We start from the raw sequence: 19,123 nt of genomic DNA, 5'->3' as shown, positions 1-19,123 counted from the left end.
GGGGCGGGGAAGGCAAAATATGAGGCTTGTGCAAAGTGAGCCGAGGTTCCCCATCCCACCCACCCCCACTGTCGTCCAGCTCGTGTAAACTTGGCCTGGGGTATCATTTCTAGTCCAAGTCTGGGACTGCAGCTGCAGCTGTTGAGAATTTGCCACAACTCCACAAGGCGGCGCCAACGACCCGGAAAAGGAGTCTAAGCCCGAGGCTAAGCCGCTCCTGTAATGTGTTTGGAGATTCCACGCAGATGGGTCTAGACTCAGTCTCAGACAAAGAAAAGAATCCAGGCTTTTGTGTGTCTGGTGGGAAACCCACGCCAGCGAGACTCAAGGCACAGGAAGAAACGGGGGGCAGAGACTGGGGATCTGAGCTCTAGGCTCTGGCCCCACATAAATAGTGACCTTGAGTCAGTCCTTGCCCTCTCTGGACCTCAGTGTCACAGTCTTCAAAATGAGGAGACTTGAGTCTTTCAAAGGTTCATTGAGATCTCATGTATCCGAGACTGAAGAACTGAGACTGTGCCATTTACACATATACTAGAATACCTTCTCAACTGGCCCCTAAATGGTCTGTGGGATAGGGAAACACTGTTCAGCTGTCTCTCACCTGGTATGTGAGGAAAATGGTCTCTCCGTTATCTCCAAATTTTGGTTCAACCATACACTCCCAAGAGCAGCCAGTAATCCTGACCCCCTCTATCCCTACTGAGTGGCAGGAAGTTCAAACAAAAAAGCCCAAACCAAAACCCAGAATCTATGTGAGGTCCTCCTGACTTTCATCTCTGCTCACTTCCCCCATTCTACCCACTTCCCAGTCTTGCAGAAGAAAGGAGGAGGGAAGTTGGGATGATGTCTGTTAAACAGGAAGGAGAGGGGAATGGGGGACTCCTGGGTTTGTCAACTGTGAACCTGAAAGGTGGGTGTTCACTGTGGGTTCAGAACTGGAACCCAATAAGGAGTGTTTTGGTGTTTATTTGCATGTTTGTTTTCAGGTAAATCTAGCTTTAAAAGGGGTGGGAGGATTCAGAAGGATGAGGGACAAGAGAGGCCCTATAGAAGAGTGGGTAGAGAAAAGTAGGGGCTGGGTCACATGTGGGGAAGGAGATAGGGACTGGAAGAAATTGGGGTTAGAGAGTCTGGGATACTAGCATACCCCACAAGTACCTCAAGTCTGCTAGTTTAAAACTGAATTCATTATTTACCCCTTTCCCTAAGCCTGCTCCTCCTCCCACATTTCCTATCTTATTAAGAGCACCACCATCCCTCTGGAAAACCGAAAGTTATCCTAGTTCCTCCTTCTTCCTAACTCTTCATCCAATGAATCACTAAATAAGTCCTATTTGACCTCCTAACAACCTATGGATCCTTATCATTCCTCCATTCCCACAACCACTGCCCTAACCACGAATGGCTCCATAATTTGTGGGACCCAGTGCAAAATGAAAAAGCAGAGCCCCTTATTCAAAAAGTATAGTATTAAGAATTTAAAAACAGTGATTGACGAGCATTGAACCAAGCACCAGGCCCTTCAAACTGCAAGGCCCTATGCAGTTGTACAGGTGGTCTGGCCCTAACTTAGGGCCATTCTATCTCTCGTCTGAACTAGTGCCTCTTTACCCATTTCGCTCACTCCCAGGCTGCATGCCTCCATTCCTTACTCACAGCAATCTAAGTGCAAATCTCACCAACTCCTTCAGCATGAAACCAGCTCCTTAGCATGATACACAAGGTCCCCCTTGACCCTGCCTGCTCAACTCTCCAAGCTCTTCTCTGTTGTTCTCTACCTCATGCCCTTTGTTGGCTTCTACCTGAATCTCTGCGCCTCTACACATACTGTTCTCTTTGTCTAGAATGTCCCTCTACTTATCTCCCAAAAAACTCTCCTGTTCGTCATTCAAAATACAGCTCAGTTACCTCTCTGTGAACCCTTTCCTCACCTCCTCCTTAATAATATGCTCCTTTTCTCTAAGCCTCTGATATATCATTCTGGGTTGTTTTGTTTTGTTTTGTTTTGTTTTTTGAGAAAGAGTTTTTGCTCTGTTGCCCAGGCTGAGGTACGGTGGTGCAATCTCGGCTCACTGCAACCTCCGCCTCCTGGGTTCAAGCGATTCTCCTGTCTCAGCCTCCCGAGTAGCTGGGATTACAGGCGGGCACCACCACGCCTGGCTAATTTTTGTATTTTTAGCAGAGACGGGGTTTCATCATATTGGCCAGGCTGGTCTCGAACTCTTGACCTCAAGAACTCTTGACCTCAATCTGCCCGCCTTGGTCTCCCAAAGTGCTGGGATTACAGGTGTGAGCCACTGCACCCAGCCATGTATTTTTTGTTTGTTTGTTTGTTTTTGAGATGGAGTCTCACACTGTTGCCTGGGCTGAAGTGCAATGGCACGATCTCGGCTCACTGCAATCTCCACCTCCGAGGTTCAAGCGATTCTTCTGCCTCAGCCTCCCAAGTAGCTGGCATTACAGGTGCCTGCCACCATGCCCAGCTAATTTTTTGTATTTTTAGTAGGGACAGGGTTTCATCATATTGGCCAGGCTGGTCTCGAACTCTTGACCTCAAGTGATCTGCCCGCCTTGGCTTGCCAAAGTGCTGGGATTACAGGTGTGAGCCACTGCACCCAGCGATGTATTTTTTGTTTGTTTTTTGTTTGTTTGTTTTTGAGATGGAGTCTCACACTGTCGCCTGGGCTGAAGTGCAATGGCACGATCTCGGCTCACTGCAATCTCCACCTCCGAGGTTCAAGCGATTCTCCTGCCTCAGCCTCCCAAGTAGCTGGGATTACAGGCGCCTGCCACCACGCCCAGCTAATTTTTTGTATTTTTAGTAGAGACGGGGTTTCACTATGTTGGCCAGGCTAGTCTCGAACGCCTGACCTCATGATCCACCTGCCTCGGCCTCCCAAAGTGCTAGGATTACAGGCGTGAGCCACTGCGCCCAGCCTGTTAGTTTGTTTTTCTAATTTTTCAGAGACAACGTCCTGCTGTGTCACCCAGGCTGGAGTATAGTGGCACAATCTTAGCTCACTGCAGTCTTGACCTCCCAGACTCAAATGATCCTCCCACCTCAGCCTCCCCAGTAGCTGGGACTACAGGTGCACATCACCACACCTGGCTATTTTTTTTTAATTTATTTATTGTAAAGACAGGGTCTCACTATGTTGCCCAGGCTGGTCTTAAACTCCTGACCTGAAGTCATCCTCCCAGCTCAGCCTCCCAAAGTATTGGGATTATAGGCATGAGCCTCCAAGCCAGGCCTATATAGCAAGTCTCAGCAAACTTTTTCTCAAAGGGCCTGATTATAAATATTTTAAACTGTGTTGATCAAGAGATAAAACTGAGGATATTGCATAGGTACTTATATAACAATTTAAAATATAACCATTTTTATTTTACTTATTTATTTATTATTTTATTTTTTTGAGACGGAGTCTTGCTCTGTCATCCAGGCTGGAGTGCAGTGGTGCAATCTGATCTCGGCTAACTGCAAGCAACCTCCGCCTCCTGGGTTCAAGTGAGTCTCTTGCCTCAGACTCCTTAGTAGCTGGGATTACAGGCGCACCCACCAGGCCTGGCTAATTTTTGTATTTTTAGTAGAGACGGGGTTTTACCATGTTGGCCAGGCTGGTCTCAAACTCCTGACCTCAAGTGATCTGCCCTCCTTGGCCTCCCAAAATGTTGGGATAATGGGCGTGAGCCACTGCAACTGTCCTAAAATATAACCATTTTTAAATGGAAAAAAAACATTCTTGGGTCACAGGCTATACAAAAACAGCAGACTAGATTTGGCCTATAGGGCGAAGTTTACTCACCCTTGCTCTGGAGAATCAATTAAGCATTTGCCTATTTATGTATCTGTCTCCCCTAGTAGACTATGCACAAGGCCATATATCAGACGTTCTTGTATCCCCAGTGTCTAGATCAGAGTCTGGTGTATAGTAGGCACTCAATAAAAAGTTGTTGGGTGAATGGGTAAATGAATGATTGAACAGGACCCTGAACCCTTGAGGAGAATGAAACCAGAATCCTGGATGCCTCATTCCCCACTTTTCTTCATCTGACTCGGTTTCTCAGATGTGCTAGGGTGTCACATGGGTCCCTCTGACTTGAACCATGTCTAAGCCGTGGATAGAAGAAAGGTAGTGCTCCTCTGAAACAAACCCAAGGCTTCTGGGGGTACCTAAACTTGCTCCTGGAACTTGGTCTTGTCTTTTGGCCCTTTGAGGAGTGGCCCAAATGTTCTGATGCTCTGACTCCGTGCCCTAGCAATTCTTGGCAATGATCTTACAGATGAGTTCTGCCATGCAAAGAGGGGAAGAAAACAGAGTTTGGGTTTCAGGAAGGAGAAAGGAAGAGTGAAACCACTCTGAGGCAAGTAGCAGGGGAATTTCAACAGAGAAGCCTAGATTTCACTAGCCAAAGCAAAATGAGTAGGACCGGAGGTGGTGAAGGAAGCGGCTGGGATTGGGTAACAGGGGAGTTTCTTATTCTTTCAGTGGACTATTATAGGATATATAAGAGCAGGATGTCTCCTGCTTGAAGCCTGACTGTCCACCAGAAAGGACTGCTCTTTGGGTGAGTTGAACTTCTTCCATCAGAGAAAGAATTGAAGGCTGAGAAACTCAGGTAAGTACTTTTGTCGTGGGTATACTGTTACCTTCTTTGTCTCCTCATCTCCCAGGTGGTAACAAACAGAAATGACTAAAGCCTATATGTGTGTGTAGTGGAAAGGAGCAGAGGGAACTGAATACAGACAGGATCCTGAATACAGGATGCTGAATAGAGAGAGGGGACTCCTGGGGGTCTTTGGGGATGGGAAAGGAATTAGAAAAGTTGGAGGGCACTGGGTTTACTGAGAGCAGCGGGATGGATATAGAAGAGGACTGAGGTTTGGAGCAGAATAAGACAAGATATTTAGGCAAGAGATATTTAGATAAAAACTTGGGGAAATATTTGAGAATGGGAAAGGACTATGAGAACCTAAGGAGAGAGTTAGGGATCTTGAGATGAAGAGGCCTGGGAATGGTTCAGGAGGATAGCAAATTAAGATGAGGTCCAGGAGCAGTTCAGATGTCCAGGGTCCCAGAACTGTTCAAGAGATCTAAGTTGAATGCTAGATTCTGATTCTCTCTTCCTCTTCCACCCTCTGCCTCTTTAGCCCCTATCATGTGGAACAGCTCTGATGCCAACTTCTCCTGCTACCATGAGTCTGTGCTGGGCTATCGTTATGTTGCAGTTAGCTGGGGGGTGGTGGTGGCTGTGACAGGCACCGTGGGCAATGTGCTCACCCTACTGGCCTTGGCCATCCAGCCCAAGCTCCGTACCCGATTCAACCTGCTCATAGCCAACCTCACACTGGCTGATCTCCTCTACTGCACGCTCCTTCAGCCCTTCTCTGTGGACACCTATCTCCACCTGCACTGGCGCACCGGTGCCACCTTCTGCAGGGTATTTGGGCTCCTCCTTTTTGCCTCCAATTCTGTCTCCATCCTGACCCTGTGCCTCATCGCACTGGGGCGCTACCTCCTCATTGCCCACCCTAAGCTTTTTCCCCAAATTTTCAGTGCCAAGGGGATAGTGCTGGCACTGGTGAGCACCTGGGTTGTGGGCGTGGCCAGCTTTGCTCCCCTCTGGCCTATTTATATCCTGGTACCTGTAGTCTGCACCTGCAGCTTTGACCGTATCCGAGGCCGGCCTTACACCACCATCCTCATGGGCATCTACTTTGTGCTTGGGCTCAGCAGTGTTGGCATCTTCTATTGCCTCATCCACCGCCAGGTCAAACGAGCAGCACAGGCACTGGACCAATACAAGTTGCGACAGGCAAGCATCCACTCCAACCATGTGGCCGGGACTGATGAGGCCATGCCTGGTCGTTTCCAGGAGCTGGACAGCAGGTTAGCATCAGGAGGACCCAGTGAGGGGATTTCATCTGAGCCAGTCAGTGCTGCCACCACCCAGACCCTGGAAGGGGACTCATCAGAAGTGGAAGACCAGATCAACAGCAAGAGAGCTAAGCAGGTGGCAGAGAAAAGCCCTCCAGAAGCATCTGCCAAAGCCCAGCCAATGAAAGGAGCCAGAAGAGCTCCGGATTCTTCATCGGAATTTGGGAAGGTGACTCGAATGTGTTTTGCTGTGTTCCTCTGCTTTGCCCTGAGCTACATCCCCTTCTTGCTGCTCAACATTCTGGATGCCAGAGTCCAGGCTCCCCGGGTGGTCCACATGCTTGCTGCCAACCTCACCTGGCTCAACGGTTGCATCAACCCTGTGCTCTATGCAGCCATGAACCGCCAATTCCGCCAAGCATATGGCTCCGTTTTAAAAAGAGGGCCTCGGAGTTTCCGTAGGCTCCATTAGAACTGTGACCCTAGTCACCAGAATTCAGGACTGTCTCCTCCAAGACCAAAGTGGCCAGGTGATAGGAGAATAGGTGAAATAACACGTGCGGGCATTTTCACAACAACCTCTCCCCAGCCTCCCAAATCAAGTCTCTCTATCACTTGATCAATGTTTCAGCCCTAGACTGCCCAACGAGTATTATTAATTATTAATAAATGAATTCTGTGCTTTTAATGCTCAGGTGTGGTCTCTGGGGAAGAAGGAAACAGGTCACGGTTAGGCTCAGGGGCCAGGCTAGGAGGAGACCATACTATTCCATCCCTCCTGCATGACCAAATCCTGTCACTGTGTGCATGCTCACACATATCCCTAAAGCACCTGTGGCCACCAGGAGCTGGAACCTAATACCTAAGGATTCAGGGGTACCTAGGTCAAAGCAGGAGCAGGAAGCAGCTGGCCTGGGACATAGCCTTTGGAAGAGGGGTTTCTAGGTAATAAAACATGTGAGGTGATTTAAGAGGATTAGCCTGCCTTTTTGTTTAATTTCCCAGAAATGGCCTCTGCCCCTAACCACTGCTGCCAGGATCCGCCATCCCTACAAACAAGTTTATTCAGCTCAAAAAAGTTTTATAATCCAGCTTTGATATCTACTCCAGTGGGTCCAGCCCCCCAGCCCTCGCTCTGTGTGAAGGGAATGGTCATGGAGGAGGACTCCTTGGTCTGTAGAAATGGAACTGAGCTTAGCTAAGGCAAAGGCAGAAAAAGGTTCCAGCTGCCCTGGCAGGGTCTTGCCCATGGGGCTAATTCACCTGAGTCCCAGGCCCTCAGTTGCCTTGCATTTGTCATCTGGACTTATGAAAGCAAGAGAACAGGCCTGGTGGGGTGGCTCACACTTGTAATCCTAGCATTTTGGGAGGCTGAGGCGGGCAGATCACCTAAGGTCAGGAGTTCAAGACCAGCCTGGCCAACATGGTGAAACCCCGTCTCTACTAAAATACAAAAATTATGGGCCGGGCATGGTGGCTCACGCCTGTAATCCCAGCACTTTGGGAGGCAGAGGCGGGCGGATCACCTGAGGTCAGGAGTTCGAGACCAGCCTGACCAACACAGAGACACCCCATCTCTACTAAAAATACAAAAATTAGCCCAGCATGGTGGCGCATGCCTGTAATCCCAGCTACTCAGAAGGCTGAGGCAGGAGAATCGCTTGAACCCGGGAGGTGGAGGGTACAGTGAGCCGAGATCACACCACTGCACTCCAGCCTGGGCAACAAGAGTGAAACTCTGTCTCAAAATAATAATAATAAATAAATAAAATAAAATACAAAAATTAACCGGGCATGATGGCGGGTGCCTGTAATCCCAGCTACTCAGGAGGCTGAGACGGGGAGAATCGCTTGAACCCGGCAGACAGTGGTTGCAGTGAGCCGAAATCGCGCCACTGCACTCTGGCCTGGGTGGCTGAGCGAGACTCTGTCTCAAACAAAAGAAAAAGAAAGCAGGAAAACAAAGACTGTAGTTAAAAGGGCTCAGGGGCCAGGCTAGGAAACCATACCATTCCTTCCCTCCAGAATGACCAAGTCCTGTCACAATGTGCATGCTTACACACAGCCTTAAAGCACCTGTGGCCACCAGGTGACGCTGGTTCTCTGCGTTTCCTTTCTGGCTTCCCAGTTGAGGACAGAAGGCAGGACTGGGAATCCAGAGACCTCTGACCAGGGAGTAGAGACCCAGGGATCTTCACCCTCCCTTTCCCCCAAAGCTTAGGAAGAAAAGTGAAGAATGAGACATTTATTATTCATGAGATATTACTGTCTACTTGGGGTGGGGCTGGGGAAAGTAGCAGTGTGGGCACTGGGGTGTCACTGGGGATGGAATGTGAGTCATGCTGACCTTAATGCTCTGGCTGCATGTTGTCCCATCCCCACCCCAAGTCCATGGTTTGAGAGAACAAAGTAAAATCTGAAGATATTAAGGGCAGAAAGAACCACAGTTGGGGTGGACAGATTGATACCCTCACATGCAACGCACTTCTAGGGTCCAGGAATCCTGACTCCTAATATGGAACATGCACTTTTGGGTGTCCTCCTTCCACGAAAGTCACATGAGCCTAAACCAAATCAAGCTGGGGCTACTAAGGCAGGGGTCCAGACGGGTAAACTGTTGGACCAATGAAGAACAACAGTTTATGGGTGTAGAAACAAAGGTTTCAGTCAAGGCTCTCTGATAGTTAGCTCTGGAAACTTGAGCAGATCTCTGGACCACTCTGGGGCTCAGATTTTATCATCTGTACAAAGCGGGGTGCAGGGTACACTCTTAACACGTGCCCAGTGCAGTTCCCTGTACATATATTATTTCATGTAATCCTCACAAAATTACCATGAAGTATCTATTATAATTTCTTTCTTACAAATGTGAACACTGAAGCACAAATAGGTTAAATAATTTATCCAAGGCCGAATGACTAATACGTTGTAAGACCGTGATTTGAGGGCAGAGTCTCAAATCCGCCTTTCTAAAACTAGGATCGAGTGCCCAGATGATCCCTGTCTTTCCTATTCAGACCTTCTAAGATTCTGAAAGTTGACAACTCTAAAGGGTTGTAAAAGGATTTACTTTACATGTTCTTAGAAGGCAAATCACAACGTGTCAAGTAGAAAGGTGAAGCACTAGGGATTGAGGTTAGACCTCAGAAAGGACTTCCCAATTATCAGTCGCTGGGGGGGAAAAAAAAACTCAGAAGACACAGAAGGAAAACCTGGGGTCTAAGACCATAGAGGACAGCTCTTAGCAAGAAAGCAGCCACCCGTCACCGCTCACACAGCCACCCCCGTCCCTAATTTCAATAAGGGCTGAATGAGGGGAAAGAAACTGAAGAAAAGCCAGGCTTTCTTGAGGCGTTCTCTCTCTTGCGGTTGTGCTTGGCGCGTGAGCCCATGCACTGGGTCCCTCGTGGTGCGTTGCTCATGCGTGTCTCGGGAAGTGTGTGTGTTTGGAGGCCCTTTATGCTCACGAGTGTGAGTCACCGTCTGTCTCTCTTTGTCTCTTTATCTCTGTCAGTCTCTCGCCCGAGTCCGAGCTCTATCGCTGACTTTCTGACGCTATCTCTCACTGCCTCTCTTTGTCTCTTTCCATCTGTCCGTCTCTCCTGTAGGCTGTCTTCATCTCCTATACCTCTGTTATCGCTTTTTTTCTCCTAAGCTCGTCTCTCCAATCCCCGCTCCCGCGCTCCCCCCGCCCCCTCCCCAGTCACCCGCCCGGGCTGTTCTTGCTCTTTCGCACACTCTCTCTCTTTCGCTGTCTCTTACAGGCAGATTTATGGTCAGCCCAGGGCCTTTCATTGGCCAAGCGCTGACAGAACTTGATTTAACGCCGCCTCTCATTGGCTGAGCTTGACAGGCCGATTTACGAGTCACTCTACCATTGGCCAAACCGCCTTGGCCCTGATTTATGGCTCAGCAGCCGCGGGGAGGGGGGTGCAGCTGCTGGGGAGTGAGGAGTGAGGATGCCCCTCCCCTCCCTTCCCCGCCGCGTTCCTCTTCCTCTCCCCTGCTTTTTTCTCCTTTTTCCCTCCCCTCAAGGAATGGCGCTCCCTCTACCTGTTCCTCAGGCCCCCTCCTCCCTTCTCTTTCGTCCACTGGGAGGGGAAACTGGGGTGTGGTGGTGATGGGAACTGAAGGGATGATGGGGTCTGAGGGTACACATGGGCGGAGGAGTCGAGTTTGAGGGTTGCGGATGGGGGCCGACAGGGAGAGCAGAGGAGACTGAACAGGGAGAGAGGATTCCGAGCTGAGGAACGAAGGGGAAACTGAGAGGGCAAAAGGATGACAGAAAGAAAGGAAGGTTGAGGAGAGAAGGAAGGCAGGGGAAGAGAGAGAGGGTTAAGGAGCTAAATGGGGGGTTGGGTAATTTGTCCAATATCCGAGAAGAAAGAAGGAGAGATGAAGAGAAAGGACGTATTTGAGGGGCCACACGGGCTGAAGCAGGGAGATCCGGGCACCGAGAGAGGGACTTTTCAAACCTCACTATCCAGACTGAGTAAGAGACGGAAATTTCCTTTTCACACAATGGCTCTGAAAAGGAAAAGCATTCGAGAAGCAAAGACAGAGAAAGGCGCAACAGGGAGGTGAGAGAGAGGGAGAAGCAGGAAAGGACAACTGGAAGGTAATAGCAAAGAAAAGAGAGAGGGAAAGCGACAGAAAACTAATGGGGAAGACCAGGAGGAAGGTAGGTTTTTGGTTTTTTGTTTGTTTTTAGGGGAGGGAGGAAAAGTGCAGTGAGAGAAGACTCCTCCCCAAAGGAAATATTGACAGAAAGGCTCCTCCTCCTGCCCTATGAAGACCCATTGGCGTCTGCAAGGGGACAGACGAGTCAGGCGCCTCCCCCAGGAGATATTCTGCTTCCTCAAGGCCGCAGTAAGCTCCCCATCCCATGCACCTCACTCCTCCCCTTGCCTACCTCCCCAGTTAAATTTATGAGCCCAGGGTGGCCTTCAGGAATTAGGAATATTTATGCTTCTTTGAGAGTGAGGTTTAGAAGGTGATAAATAAGGGTCCACTGGCGGGTGCAGCTGGGGGCTCCTATTTTTAACATGGCCATTTTCCCAAGGCCCCACCCACACATTCCCTCTCCTCCTGGGCCAGAGAAGGAAGCACAGACGGAGGTGAGGAATGGGTTTCAGGTGTCAGGACGAGGGGTTGACTATCCTGTAGAGCCCCTCAGAGGACTGCAGAGCTTTGCAGCAGAAAGGATTGAAGGCAGATAGGGGAGGAACTTTCCAAGCATCCTGGCATTCGTATAGCCCCTAGTGTGCAGTTACAACATTTTTGCAGAAGGTGGGGAGAAGCCCATTTCCCCCCTGTCCCCTTAAGCTCAGTTGCTGAGGAATAGGGGAGATAAGCCAGAAAATTCAGAGGCAGACTTCTCTGGCCTGTCACCATCCTCACAGGAAAGGAAGATTTGAAATCCCCCACCTCCACAGACCACAGCCTGGATCCCTGGGAAAGGAGGCTAGGAATGTGGGGCTCAGGGCATCTCCTAGGAGTCTTGGCCTCCAACCCACCCACCCCCACTGCTGCTGAGAATTAAAAACAGCCAATAGTTCTTGACATCCCTTGCTCTGGGCCTCCAGGAAATTGAGAAGGGGTGGTGGATCTGCCTATGGATCCACATACCTTCTCCAGCCCTCAGCTCTAGAAGCCATGTGTCTGTGACCCCCCAACCCAGTGAAAGGGCTTGTTCTGGGTTTGGGTGAGTAGTGAACAAAGATGGAGGTCCATAATATAAGGGAGACCTAAGGAAAACAGAACTGGGGAAGAGTCACACATCGCCCCCATCCCCCATGCCCTCCAACCGCTATGGCCTTAGCAAGGATGGCCACAATGCGCATGCGTACATACACTAGACTGCTGCCTGGAGGGGCAGGAGGGAGGGAAGGGTCTAGACTGGCCCTTTAAGAGCCACTTAGGGTCAGAAAGCCTGGGCTACAGAGAGGGGAAGGAGCTGATGTCAGAAGACGGATGGGCAGCAAGATGGGGATTGATGCTAATGGGGGAGTTAAAGCTAAGTACCCAGACACTCAGAGGGCAGAACTGCAGATCTGTCTTCCTTATGCTCACCCCCCTCTCCAAACCAAGGCTGTAAATCTGCCTCTTCAACTGGGGGAAGGGGGACTGAGGAAAAAAGACATGCTCTCTTCTCCCCTTTCCTGTTTCTTCCTTACTTGGTGTGCCCACACCACCCCCCTCCACCCAATTCTTTTGTCCTCTCCCATTCTCTTGCAATCCACGACCCCTTCCCACTAAAATTTCCAATTTTGGGCTTTGCATCAGAAATTGACAGAATGGTTTCAGCTTACAGAGGAGTTTGAGACCATAAGTTTTCCCTCACCAGACCCGGGTGGGAATGCTTGGTGGGATTGTGGTGAGAAACTGGTAGATTGGTGACTCCCAGATCCCTCAGTTTCTCATCCTTCCACCCTCTTCTCACTTGGAGGTAACTCTAGCAGCCGTCTTCCAGGACAATAGGGTAAAGGCAAGAAGCAGGAAGTTGGGTGCCAGGGGCTGGAAGGGGCACGAAAGATTCTGAGCTGGGTTTGTGGAGGCTTCTGACACACTGAGATTCTAGAGGGGCTGATGGTGGGCTTCCAAGGGCAGCTAGGGAAGCTGCGGGAGCTGTCCACTGAAAGATATACAGTCTGGTTTCTCGGAAACTCCTGGATCATACCGTTCCCTCTCCTCAAGCACACACCCTGTCTGCTGAGTAGAGACAATTTCAGGCCAATAGTGTATTTACTGTAAAGGACCAGCTGCTCCTTGTACCTCTCAGGAGGGAGTTGGGGATCTTAGGGAAGAAGACTTTTTCAGAGAGGCTAAAGCTAGAATTAGCCCTTGGTAAATTCCATTTCTTTCTTCGCTTTCAGATGAGACTGTTTCTCCCACCTTTCAGGACCCATAATCACCCTTATTTCCTTTCCTACTGGCAACCAGGGCCTGTTCTTGAGAAGTCCCTCTCTATATTAGAGGACGGTCCCTCTCATCTATTGCAGTATTAGGCCTGAACTCTTTCTTTCCCAGCCCTGGAAACAGTTGGTGCCTGATTGCCTCTAGTTTCCAAATCCTCTTCCATATCCATAAAAGAATAACCCTAAGATATCAATCTCATCTCTTCCTTTCTCCCAGGTTTTCTTCCTTCAGAGGCCTAAAATCACCTCAGGGTCACAGTCTTCTCTGTTTTCCAAGTCTTCAGAGACAAGGGAGAGAGGAAAGCTGGAGTGGGAAAATGGGGTTGTGAGCAGCAGCCACTGGAACCCAGGCTTCCAGCCTCCCAGCATCCGGCCTAGTGCTCCCTCCTATCTGAAGGAGGTCAGCCATTGCCCTCAGCCCTGGTCTCTGGCTGCTTCTCAATACTGGTGATAAATCCTGTCTTTGTCTCCCCTCTGACCCAGGCCCCAGGCAGGCTGGGGGTCAGAGCTGGGGGAGGGGTCAGTGTGGAGGAAGGGGAGAGATACAAGGAGAATGGGAGGAGAAGATGGACAGGAGCAGCTGGTGGGCAGACATGGGGGGTGGGCAGTGAGGGGATGGGGCCTCTTCATTCTACAGATCCTGGACATTCCAGTAGGCCTGCATTCCAAGTGAGAAAGTCAGGATTGCTGAGTTGTGGAAATACCTTCGGAATGGTCCCTTGAGCATCCGGAATACTGGGAGATGGGGGGCTAGTATGGGGTGCCTCAAGGAAAGAGACTGCTGAAAGAAGTGGAAAAATATTGTGGAAATCATCCTATCCATACTGCAGACCCCTGTGCAAATGTGCCATGCACACACACACACACTCACACACACAGGACTTATGGCATGAGGGAGCCCCGGAGAGCCAGGCTGCCCCTTGCCTGGCCCCTCCCTAGTGGCCTTCTCTTGCTATGACTTTCCTGTTTCCAACTCTATTCTTTTTCTCTGCTCCCAGTCTTGCCTTCCTTCTTTGTGTCTCACATTCTCCCAGTTTGTTATTCTCACCGTCTCTCAGCCTCTGCCTCGGTCTCTCAATCACTTTTTCTCTCTCATTTTGTTTCCTTCCATCTTCTTGTCTCCCTCTCCCCCCTCCCCAAATTCCTTGGACGCTGCTCCATCTGTCCTGTTTCTGCCACTCTTCAGCCCAGCCATCCCTCCTACCTCAGTCCCACCTCAGAACCCTGTTCTGGCCCAGAGGAGACCTTTGGGAGTTAGATTCCAAGAATAGATGGGAAGGAGAGAAGAGGCTCTGAATGAGTCCCTGCTTTAGTGGGAGGTCTAGGAATCATACTGGGTTATGATATGACACGGAAGGGCAGGGTGGGCAGAAGGTGACCAGAAAGAGAAGCACAACTAAGGGAGGTAGGGTGAAATGAGAGGGAAGAGACTGATAAAGAAAAGGCATAGGCCGGGCATGGTGGCTCACACCTGTAATCCCAGCACTCTGGGAGGCCGAGGCGGGTGGATCACCAGAGGTCAGAAGTTGGAGGCCAGCCTGGCCAACGTGGTGAAATCCTGTCTCTACTAAAAATACAAAAAAGAAACAAAAAATAGCTAGGCATGGTGGCGCATGCCTGTGATCCCAGCTACTCGGGAGGCTGAGGCAAGAGAATCGCTTGAACCCAGGAGGCAGAGGTTGTGGTGAGACAAGATTGCACCACTGCACTCCAGCCTGGGCAACAGAGCAAGACTCCATCTCAAAAAAACAAACAAACAAACAAAAGGACACCAGGCTGGGTGCAGTGGCTCATGCCTGTAATTCCACCACTTTGGGAGGCCAAGGCAGGTGGATCACTTGAGCCCAGGAGTTCAAGACCAGCCTGGGCAATATGGCAAAACATCATCTCTATAAAAAATACAAGAAGTTAATTGGGCATGGTGGCACACACCTGTAGTCCCAGCTACTCAAGAGGCTGAGGTGGGGGGATCACCTGAGCCCAGGGAGGTCAAGACTGCAGTGACCTACGATCATGCCACTGCACTCCAGCCTGGGTGACAGAGTAAGACCCTGTCTCAAAAAAAAAAAAAAAAAAAAAAAGAAAGAAAAGAAAAGAGAAAAGAAAAGACACAGAAGGACAAACACTAAAGAGAGAGGGTGCGGACTTAAATTCTCTCTAAGTGTGTGTTTTGGGTCAGTGTGAAGGGGAGGAGCTGAGGGGCATCTCCTAAGTCATATTGAGATACAGGTTCAAAGACAAGGTCTAGAGGCTCAGCCAGAAAGATGTGATGTCCACCAGGCATCCACAATTCTGGACTCTCTGTCACCTACCTAGGAAGTTCTCAGAGACCTTTTTCTCCTCTCCAGACAGTCTTGGAGTGTTGGTTTCCTCCCCATTCACCTCCTCCACTCTGTCACCTCCCTTCCTCCCCCAGTGAGAATGACATCAGCTCTGGCTGCCCCTGTCCTCAGCCCTGTTGCTGATGTACTCTCCCATGGGTGAAACAGAAGGCTAATCACCTTTGCCCCATGCATTCACTCTCTAGTCCAGGAGCTGGAGTTTACATAGCCTAGCACTCTGGAGTAGGAGTGGGAGGAGGCTGTACCAAGAAGGTAGCTGCAGAACACTGTGGGAAAAGAGGGGGCATGGGCATCAGGGGGAGGGAGAGGGAGAGGAGTAGAGGGGGGCACTTGAGGAAGAGAGGCAGCAGCAGTAAATCACCCTGTGGGGGGGCTCCCTCTGCCTGAGCTCAGTGGGGTAGGGAAAGAATAGACATAGGGGGGTGGGGGGAAGAATGGGGAATCGCCACATCTGGCAGGCAGGTGTCTGGCACTGTTCAGGCTGTAGTCACTTTCCCAGCCAAAGGGGAGGAAGGGGGAGAGGGGAGGAGGGGCCTCCCAGCATCCCCTGGGAAAGAGGGAAAGGCTCACAAACAGAAAGACAGAGGCTTACGGACAGAAAGAAACCAAGGAGGAGAAATAATCAGACCCTGCTGCCAGGCTCTGCTTCAGTCAGTGCTTGGGGATGTGTTTACTCATAGCCCTGAAAAAAAATTGCTGGCCAAAAGACTGGGTAGGCCAGGGCACAAAAGTTCCATTCATGCTGGAAAACAGAAGGCAGGAGTTTAACCCAGGCCAGGCTGGGGAAACTGAAGCTCAGAGAATTCCAAGTTTGAGAACTGGTTAGAACTCCACACCATCACAGATCACCACCACCCAGCTTTGGCACTGACACTGCCCCTCCCCTGGGTCAATGCTGTGTGGTGAGTAGGAAGATTAGGATGGTAAGGCTGAGTATTGCTTTTCCCCAGCTCAGACAGGCAAAGACAAAAGAAGTACCTAGTCTTTATCCAAACTCTTGCACTCCAACTTTCAATGCAGGACTGTAGGCAGACGTGGTACACCCAGGTATTTTTCTTTTCCTTTCTACCTGCTGAGGAGTACACAGGTGCCCCATAGTAGCTGAGCTTAATTGTCAGGTTTTCACAGAAGAGCAGGCAAGACTGGAAAACTCTGGGTTTCATGTTCTAATGCTGGAGAGACTCTCCCTATTCCTGCTACCTTCCTTCCCTCATCCTTTCCCATCTGAGATACTAATTTGGTCTCCCTTGCTTAATCCTGGAATTGCAGGTCCATTTTATGAGCGGCAGACGTGACTGAGGAGACCCTTCAAACTGCAGTGGAGAAGAGACTCCCCACACTCCCCCCTCCTTAAAAATCCTGCAGAGGAAGGGGGAAAGAAAACCAAAGCATTCTGTCGCCACGGCAACCATAAAACCCCCAGCTAAATCCATCTTGTGAGCTCACTGCCCCATTAAGATGCAGGGCCAGGCGCTGCGCCAGCCCAGCCACATTCATTTGTGCGAATAAAGGTGGAGGAGGGGGAGGGGAGCAGGCTCTGGAGGGACGGGGAAATGGCGAGAAGAGGTTATTTACACCACTGTCCTGACCTTCTGGAGCAGCGCTAGCTCCGATAAATAACCCGCTCAGCGCCGTTTCAGAGCAAGAGTGGGAGGTGCAGGAAGGGAGCAAGGGCTGGAGGAGAGCCCCCACGCAGGTGCGCGTCTCTGGGTTACTAATGGCTAAGGCGGGAGCAGGCAGCTGGCTTTGGGGGTGGTGGGGGAAGAACTCAGTTCCCTGGGACTCCCACTGAGAAAATACCATCCCCACCCCACCCCTGGCGCCAATTTCCAGGCGAGGGGACGGAGAGATGCCAAGGAGGCAAACAGCCCCGTAAATTAGGGATGGGGGGGCACTACTAGAGAGTCTCTGAGGTAGGAGGGAAGAAATATTATAAGATGGGGAATGAGGGGGGGCTGGAGGAACAGGAGTAGCTGCCAAAAAGAGAGGAAGAGAAACAGAAACATCACACAAAGGCAGTTTGGAAAAAAACGTTTTATTCCTCTTTGCACAGAGCAGTTTATGAAGGTGGCTATCTCCTGACTCCATGCATCTTTTACACAAAGATGCCCCCTTAAATATGCCCAGTTATCTGCCCCACTTCAGTGCTGGAGAACTGGCAGTTAGTAAGTGGAGCAAAATGCTTAAGTCTCAGGAAGGTTTTTAAAGGCATTTTTGTGGGGAGGAAGTTCTGAGTCAAGGGGAAAGATTAGACCCAAGAGTGAGTATTCCATTCTCCATCTTCCTGGGGAAATCCAAATCCCAAAGGTTTTATGAAGAAAAGCACCTCTCTCAGCGACCTAGAGACAGGGAGAGCACAGACCTACTGCTTGGGTGTAAGGCTGAGGCAGAGAGAGGGTAGGTTGCAGCGACTGCAGACCCACGGCAGAGGAGTAAATGCATGTCGGGGAGCTGAGGGGACAGAGACAGCCTAGAGGCCCAAGTCATAAGTTCCACTCCTTCCCCAGTTCTGAGTAGAAACTTTTCTTCCCAAGACTAGAATGGAGTTTTAGTTTTAGGAACTGGCTTTGCTCCAGGACACAGAAAAGACAAACCAGGCAAAGATCCCACAGGCAAAGATCCCAGGGTGGAGAGTTAAGGTAGCTAACTAAGAGATGGACACTCACCACGGCAGTTTTGAAGCTATATGCCAGATCAGGGTACAGAATGCATTTTATATGTCCTATTCAATACAATTTAAATCACTGTTTCTTCCATGTTGTCCCTTCCCTATGAGCTATTCCCAATGCCTCTTCCAAGGCAGAGGACAGGGCAGTAAGAAGGAATGGAAGAAAACATTGAGGTCACTAAGTGGAGCTAGGGCTTAGATTGGATAAATCCCTACCCATCCCCACCCCTACTTGTTCTATAGAAAAGAATTCTCTTTCTCCCTCCCCTTGCTGGGCTGTCGGGATGAGGGCCAGGTAAAGGCAAAGGGAGGAAAACACTCAGCACATTCTTTCTCCTACTTTAATCTGAAGTGTAGCTACAGCAAAGGGCACAGAATTTACAAAAATGTCAGGGCAGGGGAGCATGTGAGCATAATCCAGTCTAGAAAGAAAGAGGGTGCTTCCCCTGCCCTATTATCTAAATATGCTGGGAGCTTTACTCCCAGAACTGCAAGAAGAATGAAAAAGAATAGGAAGGGTGTAGGGGAGGTTGGGGGGGCAACCACAAACAGAATGGAGATTTAAGGATCCCTGTGATCCCCGAGATGACCCTGAGAGCATCGATTGGGGAACTAGATGAAAATTCACAGCAGACATGTAAATTTTTTGAAGAGGATGAAGAGCCAGGAACAGTGAGGTCTTCACCGAAGGAGTGACCACTTGATCTGTTCTTTGGCTGACTGCAGCACCTGCAGAGATAAGAGCAGCATTGAGGAAAGCTTGCTGACAGGGCAGGGTAAGGATGAGGGCTGGGGATCTCTTTCCCTTCACTTGTCTTCCCTGTCCTTAGAAGAATGGAGAATAGAAAATCCCCAAGGGTAAAGAGATGGGAAGAAGCTCTCTAAGGCCCTAGCAGATTGTTTAGAAAATTCCAAAAAAATTCAAATCCACTGAGGGGATGAAGACAGAAGAGGTACACCTGGTATAAAAGAAAAAAAAAAAAGGGAGTTACTGGACATATGTTAAAAGGGGAGGCGGGCAGGGGACGGGTAACAAATCCAGATGGACTTCTTGGTAAGAATTCCAAGTGGGTAGAAAACAGAACCCCTCCCTTCCCTCTACATCAGGTAGACAATCTATCTGCAGTCAAGGTAGCAAGATGGATCTGCAAAACCTGCATATTCTAGAATATGCATTTCCAGCTTAGCCCTCATTTGAATAATAAGAGAAAGAGAGAGTGTGTGCACAAATGCACACAGACCATCTGCTTAAGGCAAGCCTCTGCTGGGGAATAAATCACTGAATGAGGCATCAGGCAGGAAGGGTTTGAAGGG

At 49.9% G+C, this 19,123-nt stretch overlaps 2 protein-coding genes and 1 long non-coding RNA gene across 8 annotated transcripts in view; 2 read left to right on the top strand and 1 right to left on the bottom strand.

Moving 5' to 3' along the window:
* The first annotated feature begins 4,529 nt into the window (after positions 1–4,529).
* Positions 4,530–6,570, top strand: GPR84 (G protein-coupled receptor 84). The gene is made up of 2 exons (XM_054445189.1): positions 4,530–4,623; positions 5,156–6,570. Exon 2 carries the CDS (start codon positions 5,164–5,166, stop codon positions 6,352–6,354), a length of 1,191 nt encoding a protein of 396 aa, XP_054301164.1. The 5' UTR covers positions 4,530–4,623; positions 5,156–5,163; the 3' UTR covers positions 6,355–6,570.
* A 3,309-nt stretch (positions 6,571–9,879) lies between these two features.
* On the top strand, positions 9,880–18,541 carry LOC129010665 (uncharacterized). The gene is made up of 2 exons (XR_008493051.1): positions 9,880–10,751; positions 16,411–18,541. It is a non-coding gene; the product is annotated as an uncharacterized LOC129010665 (long non-coding RNA).
* Positions 17,161–19,123, bottom strand: part of COPZ1 (COPI coat complex subunit zeta 1) — a 57,060-nt gene continuing 55,097 nt past the window's right edge. For all 6 annotated transcript variants that reach the window (XM_054445188.1, XM_054445186.2, XM_054445187.2 and 3 more), the window contains one exon: positions 17,161–18,538. In XM_054445188.1, the coding sequence (XP_054301163.1) occupies positions 18,491–18,538 (48 nt within the window). In that variant the 3' untranslated portion in view covers positions 17,161–18,490. The remainder of the gene's footprint in view (positions 18,539–19,123) is intronic.

Source organism: Pongo pygmaeus, chromosome 10 (genome assembly GCF_028885625.2).
Source record: "Pongo pygmaeus isolate AG05252 chromosome 10, NHGRI_mPonPyg2-v2.0_pri, whole genome shotgun sequence".
NCBI classification, from domain to species: domain Eukaryota; kingdom Metazoa; phylum Chordata; class Mammalia; order Primates; family Hominidae; genus Pongo; species Pongo pygmaeus.
Note: the sequence above shows the minus strand (reverse complement) of the source record. Positions and strands in the feature narration are given on the sequence as shown.